Source organism: Poecile atricapillus, chromosome W (assembly GCF_030490865.1).
Source record: "Poecile atricapillus isolate bPoeAtr1 chromosome W, bPoeAtr1.hap1, whole genome shotgun sequence".
Lineage (NCBI taxonomy): Eukaryota > Metazoa > Chordata > Aves > Passeriformes > Paridae > Poecile > Poecile atricapillus.
In genome coordinates this window covers 52,547,886-52,564,155 of record NC_081288.1, presented here as the reverse complement: position 1 = coordinate 52,564,155, position 16,270 = coordinate 52,547,886, and the positions used below count along the sequence as shown (strand labels likewise).

The window sequence follows — 16,270 nt, the reverse complement described above, 5'->3', positions numbered from 1 at the left end:
ACTTTTCCACTGCACAGTACTATTTTAAACGTTGTTACTGGGACAATAGCTTTCTTCTCAATAAGAAAATGTAGACCAGAAGCAATGCTGCATACAGAGAACATACGTTTTGATTAAAGCACTCCTGAGACTAACTTCAACTAACTATTTTCTCAAGTTTTCAATTGAATATTAGATAACCAGCATATTTCATTTATAAGCTATCAAAACACATTAAGCATACCAATGTTCTCAATAAATTCCACTGGTTTGGAAAACTTATGTCACACTGCAATTAAAATTGACTGGATTGGCACAACAGTGTAGATGTAAGCTGCCCTGGTACATCAGTGAAAGCTACATGTAAGCTGCCTGGTACATCAGTTGGTGGAGAGGGAATGGGTTTAGGCACCTCTGTTGCTAAGAGTTAGTCACAAGTGCAGGACAATTTCTAAATTAGGGCCCACTGAAATTGGATAAAGAAGACTGGAAACCTAAATGAGGAAAGTCAGAATATGATTTCTGCAGAAACAATTAGTCTGTCAACAGTGGTATCAAAGGAAATTAAGAATGTTACTTCATTGAAGAAAAAATAAACCATGGTTTTACAAGGTTATTTTGGGAAGAAAGAACAGCATTTCTGCTGTCTCATTTTTCAGGGAACTAACACTGAAACTCTGAGTCTAGCTTCCCTCATCACCCTGAAATTGTGAAGGTTCTGCTGCTCCAGCTGGATCCTTACAAATCTATGGTGCCTAATGGGATTAATCCGAGAATCCTCAAAGAGGTGCTGGTGTCATCGCAAAACCTCTCTCAATGATTTCTGAGCAGTCTTGGGGATCTGGTGAGGTCCCATCTGTTTGGAAAACACTGTGCCAGTTTTCAAGAAGGGCAAGAAGAAGGACCCCAGAAAATACAGGCCTGTCAGTCTCACTTCAGTGCCCAGCAAAACTGTGGAGGAGATTATTCTGGGAGGTATTGAAAAACACCTAAAAGACAACGTAGTCATTTGTTACAGCCAGCACGGCTTCATGAGTGGAAACCTGATTTCCTTTTATGACAAGGAAACCCACCCAGCTGACCAAGGGAAGCCAGTTGATGTAATCCCTTTGGATTTCAGCACAGCTTTTGATACTGCCTGCCACAGGATCCTTCTGGACAAAATGTCCAGCACTCGGCTGGATAAACACCCCATGTGATGGGTGAGCAACTGGCTCATGAGCTGGGCACAAAGGGTTACAGTGACTGGGGTGACATCAGAATGGTGACCTGTCACTAGTGGGGTTCCACAGGCTCCATCCTTGGCCCTGTGCTCTTCAACATCCTCAGAAATGACTTGGACATTGTACAGGAAGGGACATTGAGCAAGTCTGCAGATGGTACAAAACTGGGAGGAGGTGTTGACTCTTTTGAAGGCAGGAAGGCCCGGCAGAGAGACCTTAACAAGCTACAGGACTGGGAAATCACCAATTATATGAATTTTAACAATGGTAAGATTTGGCCATATTCTTCACCTGGGATAGGGCAGCTCTGGATGTACAGACACTCTGAGGAATGAGATGCTGGAAAGCAGCACTGCAGAAAGAGACCTGGGGGTCCTGGTTGATGGCAAGTTGAATGTGAGCCAGCAGTGCCCTGGCAGCCAGGAGGGCCAGCCCTATCCTGGGGTGCATCAGGCACAGCATGGCCAGCCAGGCAAGGGAGGAGATTGCCCAGCCCTACTCTGCACTCCTGCAACCTCACCCTGAATATTCTGGGCAGTTTTGGGTGCCACAATATCAGAAAGATACGAGAGAGTGTCCAAAGGAGGGCAACAAAGATGGTGAAGGGCCTTGAGGGGAAGCCATATGAGGAGTGGCTGAGGTCACTTGGTCTGTTCAGCCTGGAAGAGACTAAGGGGAGGCCTCATTGCGGTTACAGCTTCCTCCTGAGGGGAAGGCACGGATCTCTTCTCTCTTGTGACAGGACTCTCCAGTGACAGGACTTGAGGAAAAAGCATGAAGCTGAGTTAAGCTAGGTTTAGGTTGGGTATTATGAAAAGGTTCTTCATGAAGAGGGTGGTCGGGCACTGGAACAGGCTCCCTAGGGAAGTGGTCACAGCACCAAGCCTGGCAGAGTTCAAGAAGTGTTTGGACAGTGCTCCTGGGCACATGGTGTGATTCTTGGGGATGTACTCTTTAGGGCGAAGATTTGGACTTGATCCTGTTAAGTCCCTTCTAACTCAGCTTATTCTGTGATTCTGCGATCAGTGGCAGGTATCACAGGTACCTGTAAATAGAAATTTAGACCACTTAAGTTGTACATCTGCACCAGGGATCCCAGTCATGTCCAAAGTACAACTATGTTCAATTAGTTTGCACCCAATGCTATTTAACCATTTCATCCTAAAGCTGTGTAATGAAAATTGCAGTGTGATTTCTGAAACAAATTTATTTAATTAACCTTTCATACCTTTCCAGTTTTTCAGAAAGATTATCAGCAGAGTCTGCAGAAGGGATTTGATAAATATCTGACAGCTCCAACCGTCGTCTGTAACCCTTTTTCAAAATTGGGTTTGTCCATCTAAGAAAATATTAAAAATAACAATGTTAGAAATAAAAAAAAATTTCTAGCATTAATCCTGTGTTGCTTTCTCTCATCCTGAATACTTCGTCTATAGCATCCAAGTATTTCTAAGTGCGCATGCACTCACATACACACACATATATGGCACAATATAGTGCAGCCCTGCGCTATATTTACAAAACTATATTGACAAATATAATATTAAAAGAATAATTGTGAAACTCCTACATTTTATAAGTTTTGGGCTGGGATCATGCCCCAAACTTCCTACCAAGTCAGCAGGAGGCAAATGATCAGGGGATTGAAACCTTTGTACTGTATTTCCAAATATGCTATGTCCATAAAAATAAATAATAAATAAGAACTATAATAAAGTGGTCATGTAAGTTTCATTTCTATCTGCTCTGCTCTGGGGAGACCCCACCTAGAGTACTGTGGCCAGCTCTGGGGTCCTCAGCACAGGATGGACAGGAAGCTGTTGGAGCGAGTCCAGAGGAGGCCACAAAGGATTAGAAGGATGGAGCACATCTCCCTATGAAGGTTTAGAGAATTGGAATTGTTCAGCCTGGAGAAGAGATGGCTCTGGGGAAATCTTAAAGCAGCCTTCCAGTACCTAAAGGGGGTCTCTAGTAGAGCTGGAGAGGAACTTTTTACAAGGGCATGTAATGACAGGATAAGGGGGAATGGCTTTAAACTGAAAGAGAGTAAGTTTAGATCAGATATTAAGAAGAAACACTGTGAGGATAGCCAGACACTGGAACAGGTTGCCTAGAGAAGCTGGGGATGCCACATCCCTGGCAGTGTCCAAGGCCAGGTTAAATGCAGCTTCCAGGTTTGCTGGAAAGTGTCCCTGCCTGTGGCAGGGAGTTTGGAATCCAGTGATCTTTAAGATCTCTTCCAACACAAATCATTCTATGATTCTATGACATCCTACATTGCAATATGTACTTAACAACACAAATCTTGCACAGGACTCCTCATAAGAACTTCATTGTGTCCTTTATACACATGTATTTTGCATTTGTTTTTTCAAATGTCTTGTTTAAAATTTTGCAATTTAAAGGGCAGTCTGAAACAAAACCAAGCAGGAAAAGACTACTCTGAATGGCTACTCTGTAGAGAAAACTTTTATACAGCATGACTAATTTTATCAAACAATTCAGGTCCAAAAAGGCCTTTGAATCCCCAAGGATCAACTTTGACAAATTTTTTCACCAGATTCTGTCCAGAAATCTTTTTGAAAGCAAAGGACTATATCAAAACATAAGAACTGTTTTGAACTAATGGTGTATTTTGAAACGACTTGAACTTCTGCTTTACTGTCACCAATAAAAAGTATTTACTTAAAAAAATGAAGTGCCTGCAAAAGAAGTAGCTTGTGGTTGATGGCCATTGTACTTCCATGTGTAAACCAGAGTTTGTAAAAAACCTGCATGATTCATGATTATGATAAAATTCTGCAAAACTTCAATAATTTCAAAATTTTTCTTTTAAACTGTGTTTCTAGACAACAGATAAAAACCCACAAAATATATGCAATAATGTTTCCCACAGTCACACAGAAAATATGAACAGCTTATTGGATATGCTTACCTGTATGCCTGTAAGAACATATGTTATACACACAAAGTAATCCACATTCTCAATTGCAGCCTCTGAAGGTGCAAAGTTGATACAAAGGGAAAAGAACATCATTGAACACTACAAAAGCACAAAAAGCCCTTAAAACTACAGATGAAGACTACTTGTATGCAACTGTGTGCACACACATGCACACTTGAAAATTTACTTTAATGAAGTTATGAATTGCATGAGACACCAGTCTATAATCCCCATAAATCAGTAAAGCACCAAGATACTTCCCAAGTGCATGGTTATAGCACACCCACTGCAAAGAAAACATGCTCTAAGAAATTGAAGGAGTATCCTTAATTTCTGCAATAATAGTATGGTTTCAGATGAATCGTATGGCTTTTAGCTCAGTCTTTCACAGCACTGTAGCTGAGAAATAACAAGTGATTCATGGTACATTATAGGAAGGGAGCTAGGAGAGTCCACTTTGTAGAGCCACTGAACTCTCATTTTACCATTTGGAGATGAAACATCCATAAACTTTACAGCTATTGGAAATAGAGGCCAATAATTTTCAGGGATAAAATGGATTAGAATAAAAACCTTGAATTTCATGTATCACTTATGTGTTATACAGAGTCTTTCATGGCTACTGCAAATGGTATATCAGGTACTGATTTGTACTTTGCCAGCTCCTGAAGACAGAAAGGGCCAGTTGCTACTGGCTTTGTGCACATCTTGTGGAGAACTTGCTAGTCCCTGACATTCAGGAACAGAAACTCTCATGAGTTCCTGTTCTCAGCTTCACCAATGTCCCGTATACATAGGTATTTCAGTAATGACACAATAAATACAAATTATGGGACACAAAACTACTATTGCACCTAATGCAAGGAAGTAACAGTACTTCCTAGGCAACGTCTTTAATTCACAACACTGTAGCTAAGTAATAACCTTCCTGAGCCCCTTAAAAATGCTTTGAGGCTGCAATAAGCAATTCCCAGCCTGACAAAAGATAAGCGCTTTACAGTTTCACTTTGTATGTTTTGAGAAAACAGTTTTTATTATACTGCTTCCCTCCACATATTTGATTTTATTTATAGTTTTGATTAACACTTACCCTGGCATTTTGCCACAGCCCAAAGGAACAAAATGTGACTGCATTTAGAAAGAGAGCTGAGTGGTTGTATCATCATTAGGAGAAGGTAGCACACTTAGCAGATCTACTGTACTTCTAGAAATGTCTCACATGTTTACACTGTGTTTAACTCTGTGTTAACCAGGCGAATTTATCATTGCCATCAAAACTATGTGGTCCCTGAACTCCCCTCCTCTCCCAAGTCAGCGTTTCATACAGACTTACGCAGTCCTCATCCTCATCTCACTGCTCATCACGGTAGCTGCACCTGTGCGAGATAATCTCCTCCAGCCAGCTAAATGAGCAGTGCTGACACCTTCCCCTGGGGACCTCCTAGTCTGCAGCCAGGCTCCTACTGCAAGCTGCTGGCAGGGCTTGCACAGAGATGTTCATCTCCCAGCTGCCCTGGCCTTGCTTGGAAGTCCCACCCTAACTACATCTGGCCAACCTGTGCGCCGTGCCAAGTGGCTTCAGGTTGGAGTGGTAATTGTGGCAGGAGTTGGCCTGATGTGTGATGTTTGTCTCAAGGTGGATTTTCAACAGCTGCTTGAGTTGTGCTGTCAGGAACTGCAGGAGACAGTTTGCGTTTTATTAAAAGGAATATACTAGACCTAAATATATATACTAGACCTAAACACTTAAATATCTCACAAAACCTTTTTTTTTTGCCAGTTTCCTATAGCATTCCTATAGCAATTATGTTTTAGATTTTTTGCAAAGATTTGAAATGCAAAATGACTATGAATTTATTTTAACTGGCAATATAATCTGTAGTTATCCATGTTTCCATAACACGTGGCGACATAGTCCACTCAGAGCTATTTTTTTGGTTTATTGGAAACAACTTGCCAACATTAATGCTGAGGTTTTTTCCTGAGGTTGTTGAGAGAGAGAAATTTATTCTGAAAGGAAGCGAGCAAGTAGGAAGGGAAACAGATTGGCTTTACAGCATTATGTTAACAAATGCCATCGGATTACTGGCTGGCATTTAATGAACCCTTTCACAGAGAAACCTGTAGTGCTGTGAGAGTTTTGCCACAAACTATGAATGTCATTATGGGTACACATGCATGAAATCCATCAGGAAACAAGTTTCAAGGATGTAGAGTAGGAAAGGAAAAAAGAAGGGAAGTTCCATATCTATTATCCACTGCCCATAGTAAAACATACATTATTCATTTTATATGTAAATATCATATATATAAAACGTACTGTTTGGTAGATTTCTAATGACCGTTTCTTTTCTTTTATTAAGGAGTAGTTAACAGGTTTCTTATTACAGTTATTGCTTTCTACAGCATGTTCAGACTCATCCCACTCAAGCAATTTGTACCAATAGGACAGATGTCTTTGGCTTTCCAGAGAGTATTAACAAAGACAATTTGTCAATAGGATTTGACTCTCCCTTAAGGCTGCTTTGCATGTCACTGAAGACAGAAGGAGCATCTGTGTTGCTAAGCCAACTGCCCAGATCTTCTTCCTGAGCACAGGAATACCCTAGCTCCATCAGGCTATTCAGATCAAGAAGCACAGTTTGCTGAGACAGAACAATGGTGCTGGGCTACCCAAGACCAGCAAAACAGAGTAGCTCTCCTACAGGGGTCACTGATCAGACTGCTGCCATTTCAACAGGTGCTCTGTGCACAACACAGCAACATCTCCCGAGCAGTGCAGAGGTGGCCATGCCTTCACTCCCTTCTACAAAGCATTAATACCTGTGCAAAATATAGTTAAGCATAGTGACTGCAGCTCCTAAGGAACTGGACCTGAAATTCAATGGAGAGATCAAGAATAGTGCCTCTGGCTTTAAGTTATCCTTCCTCCTAACAATTAAGGGGGAGGTAGGGGGAGGGCAGGGAGGAAGGAACATAATCAAGCTGTAATTATGATGCTTTGGAGCTTAAGTTTTACTATATGTTTGTAGAGCCATGAATTCTTACCAGCTGCAAGGTAAGGCTGAGGTACCATGTAGATCTCAGAAAGTCCCAAAGAGTCCCTCTGACCAGAGTGCATCAGAGGCTCTGCACTCCCATCCTCCCACAAAAGATATCCATCAGTGCAGCAGCAGCAAATTGTAAATTGTTACTTACTTCATACTGGAAGTGGCCCTACTACACCCAAAACTGCTTCTCCAGAAGAGTGTCTGCACCACCAGCTGTCTTCTCTGAGCGTCCTGCGGCTGTAATGCAGCTGTAAAAGGTGACCCTGGCTTTCTGTGATCCTTGCTAACAGATGGGACAAGTCAGCATGCCCACGGAGCACAACAGCCTTATTCCTGTCCCCTGCCCCTTGGTCACCCTCAACAGAGCAGAGTTGCAGTTATTTTCTTTTGAATAGTAACCTACTGAGATAGCATGTTATATATTCTGAAAACTATATTAACTTTAGCATTTCCCCCTTTATAAACAAAAAAAAATATATAGTTTAATATTTAAATATAATTATTGTAGGGTTTCAACAACAAAGGTAAATGCAGACCCTACTGATCTCCAGGTTGTTGTTGTTGTTGTTTTCCCCACAATCACAAAAATTAAGATTTTAATTTCTTCACTAATAAACAATTCTTCCCCATGAGGTGTTATTTGACATGGAAAGTATTTAGCTGCAATATTATTGACTCTGCCACTAGCTGTGAGCAGCACCATTTTAAGACTAATCAATGTTCTGCTGAAACCCCAGGATTTTAATATCAAATCTTAATTAGGATTATGCCACAGCAATTCTTGGGGAAGTCTTTTCTTTTATGGCCAGTTTTTGTGAAGTGATACTTATTCAAATTATCTAACTGCTAAATGCTTTTTTAGCAGAAATTTAGTACGTTTTTCCTTACAATTAGTAAGGCAGTCAAAATATTTCATTTTGCAGAGTACTGACAGATATTTGAGAGAAAACAAAGCACATCAGGGGATAGGTTGTGCAAGATGGAAGGACAGAATATATTAATTGTATTGCAAACTGTCAGTTGTTTAGGTACCAAATTCAAGTGTAGGACATGCTTCAAATATTTCCTTAACAAAGCTAACAAAATAACAGTGGTGATGATGTGCTATGAACAAGGCTGTTTCAGCATATACCTACAGTTAGACAGACTAGGAGAGGATGTTCCTTAATTTTCATTCTTTTTCTCAATTATATACCCCTCAGCAAGAATAAGAGAAAGATTTCTTTTCTCCTAGTCCTTTGAAAGAACAAGGAACATTACAGAAAGTTTGCATCAGCAAAACTGTTGCAGAGCAGTGCTATTCATGATTTAATTGAATTTTTAAATATTCCAGATGTGTCACTAAGTGACAGCAACACATTCCACCCAATTTAGCACTTCATTTGGTTAGCCATGAATTTTTTAAGATATGTTTCATAAAAAAATAGCATAGATTTGCACATCAGGTGCAATGACCCTTTCCGAAACCATAATTTGTTCCAACCCAAATGACTGATATGTGGTCAGGTATAAATAAACAGGTGAACACAGTTGCATTTTATTTAATTTTAATACCAAGTGTCAAAATATAAATTGCCATCACAGTAACATGGAATCAACCCTGAATTAGGTGCCGCTTCTCTTACTGCTTGCTCTTTGCCATTTTCTCTGTATCCTGGTATTTATGATGCTAGTCTTCAGCATGATCCTTGCAAATTAATAAGAAAATGCTTCATATCTTTTGATTTCCAAAACAGTCAGGCTTTGAGCAAAGCAACATTGGGGGGAACCTTTGTGGTTTTGTTTTCTTTGTATTTATCACCTATAGAGAAATAAAAGCATTCCAGAACTTACAGATTAACTTCAAAATGAGTTAAGGTGAAAGCTAAAGTGAGATATCAGAATGACTCCAATACAAAAAAATCACATTCTTTATTTTAAAAGTTTGGGGAGAAAATAAAGAGTAAATAACAACATTAAAATATGGGAATCTACCTAAAACCAAGTACCTTTATCAGCTGTCACTTAGGATTTTCTCCTAAGGCACAACCTTGCCCATGGAATCAAGACATTTGTATTGCAACAGCCCACCCCAAGCACTGCCTTTCAGGATCTATTCCCCCCTTCCTACCTATCTTCTCCTGAAAGAAGGATGCCTACCCATATCTGACAGGCACAAAGCTTGTGGTTTAAATTGAAAAACAATATTGTTTCCAAATATGTCTTAAATGCCTATTTATTCTCTTGTAGTTAGGGGAGTTTCATGACAATGCAGCCTTGGATTAGCTACTTGCTGACTGAAAAAGCTCATGCAGATCCTTTTGCTTATGAGAGAGGGACTGACACAAACAGCCTCTGAGTTCTTGCTTGTCTCACCCAGGTGTACCCCTAGTCTCATGGAAGCAGGTTGAACTGCATCTACAAGTACACATGGTAAAATCTGGCAATGTGTTTCAATGTGTCTCCTTAAACACTAGTTAATTATCACCTTTAACTTACTTATTTCAGAGGACATAATGTGACACATTATTACCTGGATGTCAAGTTGGCACCATCCTGCCTCCACAACTATACCTACACACATATGCTGCAAAGCTGGGGGGTAGGTGAACAGAAAAAACATAAACCAAGATATCTGCAACCTGTAGAAACCTCTTGCAATAAGTCACACTATTCTCACCACTTTGAAACATAGCATATCCAAAAATGTAGACTTAGATTCTTAAGCGTGAAAAAGGTGATAATTATTCACTGCAGAAATATTCTTAAATAACCTTGTCACACCAGAAATACTCTTGTGTAATCAAAGTTCTGGATAGGAGATCCCAGGCAGATTGCACTGACTCCACCACATGCTCCTAGGACAAATCACAACCCTTGTATACTCCACTTTCTCCTCTACAAAACTAGTAGGGAAACTTCTTTTTAACCCATCTTTGTGATATCTGCTTAGACTTCAAGATCTTCAAAACAGAATGCTTTATCAAATATTTTGTTTAGTGTAAAGGACTTTGAATTTCTGTCAGTGCATTTAGAAGCCTCTATAATATAGATAATAAATCTACTAACCATGTCACTGCCTACAGTATTAAAAAAAAAAATCAAGGATTTGGACAGATTACTTTCTATCTGACCAAAATCAAATAAGCATGTAGAAAATAACAAGGTCTGCAAATATTTCAAATGCTTGATAATTTAGTTTTAATATCAAGATAGTAAGTCTTCCTCCTGCAGGAAGAAAACAGACTTTAAATATATTTCAGAAGTCAGATGCAACTTGATCTAGGCATCTGTGCTTTAGAATTATAAAGCAGCCAGAGAAGGTCCCTGTGCTACACAAGGTTTGCATTTTTTGGTCATTAGACCAAAGATGCAGTATCAGGCTGAGCCAAGGACACAATTTAGCCTTATTGTTAAAGAAAGTATTCCTCTGTACTTGACATGTAGGAGACCCTGCATCCTTCCTCAGTTCACTTCAAGTTTCATATTTTACCTTGGAAACAGCAATAGAAGTCAAATTTTCAGAAGGAATCCAAGACTTGCATGCACATCTTTGAGCTATCTGACTTTCAGGAGCTGACGCCTTGCTGGTTTAGACAGATCTGAAGGACTGGCAGACCAGCAGGTCTCCAAGGACCACTTGTGGCAAGAGAAGAATGATCAGGCAGCCTCACAGGGCCAGAATCCATGCTGCAGCTGCATCTGTACTTGGTTATCACTAACAGCCATCATTTATGATTGTCTGGGATCAGTGAAAGGCAGCTCATCAGGGCTAGATACATACAGGGCCCTAAGAGTACACTACAGAAAAATTGCCTTGTGTAAGTGTCTAAGCTGACTGCCCCAGAAACTGAGGCATAACACTGTGCCATTCACCTGCTACTGTACACAGAGGCTCCTTTTTCGAAGGGGGAAGATGATCGAAGTGTTATAGCTAGGTATTGATAAGGGAAGCTTATTTAATTTCCAGACACCTGCCCCCCAGAGTGAAATGTAGAAGCATGAATTAGTCCTTTAAGCTTCCTATACAAAATCTGGGACTTTTAGGAACCCAGGATAGTTTCAGGAGAAACTTTGAGTAAAAATGTATGCATTAAATCCCAAACTTTGCAAGGAAAACACAAGATTTTTCAATTCAAGAATGAAAATCCTAAGGAAGTTGTTGGCCTAGAATTCTAAGATATGCAGTTCAAGAACAGAACAGGGACTGCCCAGGGAAGGTCTGGCTTTTGTTAATTTCTCTGAAGGGAATCAATTTAATTATCATTAATATGCCTTTTCAAACCAGAAACTATCTTGTACAAGGCACTCTTTAACTTGAAATTACGACTGAATTAAGCTAGAAAGAGTGACAGAATAACATTACTGTAGTGTATGGCCTAAGTACCCAAGTCCTGAATTATCTTATCCACCTTAAAGATTATTAGCAGACTTCTTAAGAAGTCTCACACAAGGAATTAGGACTTTCAAATAAGTTTTTTATTCAGAAGAGTAGACTCACTCTTTATTTATGCTCTAAAAAGTAGCTGAGCCAGAGATAGAGAACTAAAACACCTTCACTGCCAAACACTGGTAACATTTGGTCCTGCTTCCTAGAAGAGGTAAGGTATAGAACTGAATTCCTTTTCCTAGCCTTCACAACACACACAGGGCAGAAGAATGAATCCAGCATTTATCCCTTACTGGCTAAATTGTCCTAGGAACCACTGGACAGTTATATAAATGCATAGATTTCTTTTTCTCTGGTTTGGAAAGCAAGAAGCAACTAGAGCAGATCTGATTGACTGAATCCATGAGACTTGACAAAAACAAATGGGTTAGTTTGTATTTCTCATTTGGTTTTAATAATGAATCAGGCACTAAAGTACTAGGTCTTGCTAAGAGTTGTCATGTTTGATAGGTACCAAAGCAAAAGTATATGCTTAAAGAGTTGCACACAAGCACAAAGATTACTTTTTGAAAACTTGTATTTTAATATCTAAAGTTGCATGTAAAAGAAAAGTAATAAAGTCAGAACTGTCTCATAGCTGCAGCCATTTCTGAAACTCCAGAAATAACTCTGCGTGCCAGTTCTCAGATAAAAATTGATTAATTAGCAAGACTTCCTGATCTCAGTTAATTTTCAATAAAACCTAGGTGATTGCAAAGTAGTTTGATACTGTTTGTTACAGAAGGTATGGCCTTGATCCTGCAAAACCCCAGAATTCCAAAGGAAAATAAGTATTGGCTATAAAGACAAAAGTGAAGCTTCATGATGAATATTAAGCTAAGCATACGATGATCTGACTGCTTCTGCATAAAACTCTGTTTTCTTTAAGCAAGGGGAAAAGTTCCCAATGAACAGAAAGAATGTTTTGCATGTGGCTGGGAACAAGAAATCAACTCTGAAAATGTAATAAGGAAAATACAACAAAACACAAAACAATCTCTGAAACCTCAAACCCTCAGTATTTAGTATTTTCTAAGTGTCCCCTTAACAGAAGATGTCAAACCACTTGTTTTCACACTTTGTTTCTTATCCACCAAAGCTCAGTTTTTAAACAAAAATTGTTTAAAATTTAGGATGAAAGTTAATTTCTAATTTTAAATACTTTCTATCATGACCACTCCTAGAAATTTTCTCTTTTTTTTTTTGCCCCAGTAGTATCACTATCACTAACACAACAAAAAGGTAACACCTTCTATAAAATACTACTCTTTGTAAACCAAAACATTTCCTCACTTTTTTTTTTTGCATAAAGAATTAAGAAAAAAGGTCCAAACAATATTGAAATATGTATAAACTATTCAGTTATAATCAGAGAGCTACATTCTGACTTTAACCTGTTAAATCTATCTCTCCCACCCAAACAGGATAGATTATGAAGCAATAAAACCTCGCCAATAGGTTTACACACCTATAGCTGATAACAACTTGTACATTAAATAGTAATATATTTATCAGCAAGATTTCCTGAATAATCATAGCTAATACTTTAACATAATTTCTGCTAACATGATCTTCAACTTATCGCATTATATTCAGATTGGTACTTTACACATAAGTGCATTGCAGACTCTTATAAAAGTTACTTCACTGAAACATGTGTTGTACTTGATAGCAACTATTTCATTATCATTGAAAAAAAGCAATCTCTTCCATACACCTTTTTTCTCTAGTTAATATTCATCATGAGCATTTCCTTAACTTCATATACTTTATTATTATTACTTTAGTTAGTCACCTGACCGATATTTGGTACAGTATAATGCATCATGCATGATAAACATGATTAAAACACCATTCGCTTGACTTAAAGACTGTGATTTAAAAGATGAGCTCAGGACTCAGGATGGTTAATTATGTACTTAATGAGCAGGAACTGCATCTGGTTTCAGACATAGAAACTTTCACTACGGTAGGAATCAGAAATATGTTTGCTTTATCTTATTGGTTTTTTTTTTTCTTCACACCTTCAACACCCCACGTTCTAGGATGATAAATTTATAGAAGTTTATAAATAAATAAAATTATATAGAGCAAGTGGCCCCTCAAGAAATTAAATTAATATACGGACTTATTTCCTACAGATTTCTGTCTTATACTTGACAGGAGCACTGGCTGAAGTATCATTTATGGAGAATTTTAATTGCTTACACTCCTGTCATGCATACTCTCTGGTTCCAAAAGTATTTGGCAGAAAGCATGGCTTCTTGCCCACTGCAGCACCATTGGAGAAAACCTGCAGGATCGCTACTTTTACCTGGATGTTTGTAAAACTTTAGGAACAGGTTATATTTGGGATCATTCTCCTCTATCCTATCTGGCTAAAATGAGCCAAAGCAGGGGGGACAGGCAGACAGTGACTCATACACACTCCCATTAAGAAACTTTAAAAACCATACAGACCAACCTGCTGAAAGCTATCCCAAAAGGATATAGAAGTGGGCTAAAAGCCCTCAGTTTTTAAGGCAGAGACCTCATGACAGTGTTTTACACCATGTGCTCTCATTTCAGTCATCATGTTTACATCTTGCACAAGATTTCCTCCCGCCCTTCCTTGCCATGCAAAAGACCCTTCAGTAACAAAAGGGGGTAAAACTCTGGTGAAACCAGTGCTGTGAGGGCCAATGCCCAAAAGATTATTTGCTCTTTCCCGTTCACACTGTCATTTCTAGCAATGTCACATAAGACATATTCAGCTTCCATATTGTCTTACAAAGAACATTGTGCCCAGGAACTGTTATTGACTCCTTCTCTTTTTATTTGAAGTTTTTAGAAAGAAAAGGCACTAGGAAGTTTGCTTGAAAGAGAACTTTTTCAAGGATTACAAGGAACTGTGGAAACAAGATATAAGATCATATATTACACTTGCACACACACTGAGCAAATGCTAAATCCTCAAAGAGCCAAACAGAAGGAATCCTTGCTCTGAGACCATTTCCCCTCTGCTCCTTACCACCCCACAGTGTTCTCAAAGTTTACACGAAATAACAGATTAACTGGTTGAGCAATTACCAAAGGTTGCTCAAATTATGTCATAAATTCATCTGTCCGGGTCCAGCAAAGGTTTATGACACCTGGCAGAGCCCATTCCTGGTACTAAAACCCCAGCAACAATAACGAAAAAGTAATCTGATCAACAAGCGAGGCTCCCACCGCTCTCCCCGCAGACCCTTCCAGAGCTACTTGGTGCCCGGTGCTCGGTTCCCTTCTCCGCGGAGCTCCTCGCCCGCCGCTGCCCAGCCCGGCCCGCTGCCCCCGCCCGCACGCGTCCCGCCGCACCGGGGCTCCCACCTGAAGAAAAGTTTGGAGAAGATGTTCGCCTTCTCCAGGGGAGACCTCTGCATGGTGAGGTGAGCTGAGGTGAGCTGAGATGAGCGGGGAACCCGAGGCAGCCGCTAATCGCTAACGCCTCGCTCGCCCACTCCGCTCCTGCGGCTCTCCCACCTTATCCGCCCGGCCGCTCTGATGTCACCGTCCGCCTCCTGCCCCGGCCCCTCTCCCCGCCTCTGCTTTGCCCCGGTTCAAAGGCGGGCGGGCCGGGGCCCCAGCCCGTGCGCTGCCGCTGCCGCCGCCGCTCCTCCCCCGCCTCCCCTCCGCGCCCGGCACCGCGCACCGGGCGCGCCCCGCCGCTCCCCCCGCAGCCTCTCCTCCCCAGCGGCGCTCGCCCAGCCCGTTACCTCCACCTGCCGACTCAGCTTCCCGAGGCACCCCGCCCCGGCTTCCCGACCTCCCCCCAGCACTAAACCCCTCTTCTGACCAAGCGCCGAGGTGGGGAGACCACCCCTCCAGATGGACCTTCTGCCCTCGGACCAGGGCAGCGGGGCAGCACAGCAGCGAGGACAGCCCCGTCGGGGCGTGGACACCCCCTCGCCGTGCCGAGCAGCTCCTCACCGCAGAGCCCGTCCCAGTACACAGGGCGCCTGCTTGCAGCCCCCTGAGACCCGCGGGAGCCGAGCCCGGCTTTAGCGGCGTTTGGCCTCGGTGGCTTCCCAGGGCCAGAAGCCCCCGAGCAGCGGCCCTACGCCTGTGCGCGGTCCCGCGGGCGAGCGTAGCGGCACACGGGCTTAAGGCAGAGGGCGGGCGGGCAGCCCAAGGAAGGGTGCGGGCCAAGCGCGATCACAGCCACTTGAAAGAACACTTGCTTCAGTTTTTCGAGTTCTCTGCCAGGCCCGTACCTGAACCGAAAGGAGTGGGAAATGAAGTTGTATCTTCAGTAAGTTTAGCTCAAACACCCATATCTAACACTAAGGCTGTTTCTGAAGCTTCATATGTGTGCCGTACAAACAAAATCACTGCTTTAATGGCGCATAGCAGAAAGCATACTTGAAAGAGACAGAGATTACAAGAATCAAGAAAAAAAGAACATGTGATTTAATTCTATACAGGATTTTATTTGCTGCTTTATTTTGATATTTACACACTCCAGTGTCCTTTCATTTCTGTAACTGAAAAAAATACGGATGGAAAAGTCCAAGCTTTCTTGATTACAGCCGTTGCCCTCTGAACTTGCTCTGTAAAGAAGCGAACGTACTTTTATACGGACTTATAGCTTGCGCTACAATTTAACCAGCTGTTACTCTTTCCAAAACTTTGCAGGCACTTTTTATTT

The 16,270-nt window shown here is 41.1% G+C and overlaps 1 protein-coding gene across 1 annotated transcript in view; it reads right to left on the bottom strand.

Annotated features, from left to right (window-relative positions):
* The window catches only part of LOC131592446 (cystic fibrosis transmembrane conductance regulator-like), an 87,073-nt gene extending 71,947 nt beyond the window's left edge, over positions 1–15,126 (bottom strand). The window contains exons 1-2 of the mRNA XM_058863960.1: positions 14,953–15,126; positions 2,431–2,541 (exon numbers count right to left, since the gene is read on the bottom strand). Coding sequence (XP_058719943.1) covers positions 2,431–2,541; positions 14,953–15,005 — 164 coding nt within the window. The 5' untranslated portion in view covers positions 15,006–15,126. The remainder of the gene's footprint in view (positions 1–2,430; positions 2,542–14,952) is intronic.
* Positions 15,127–16,270: the final 1,144 nt, after the last annotated feature.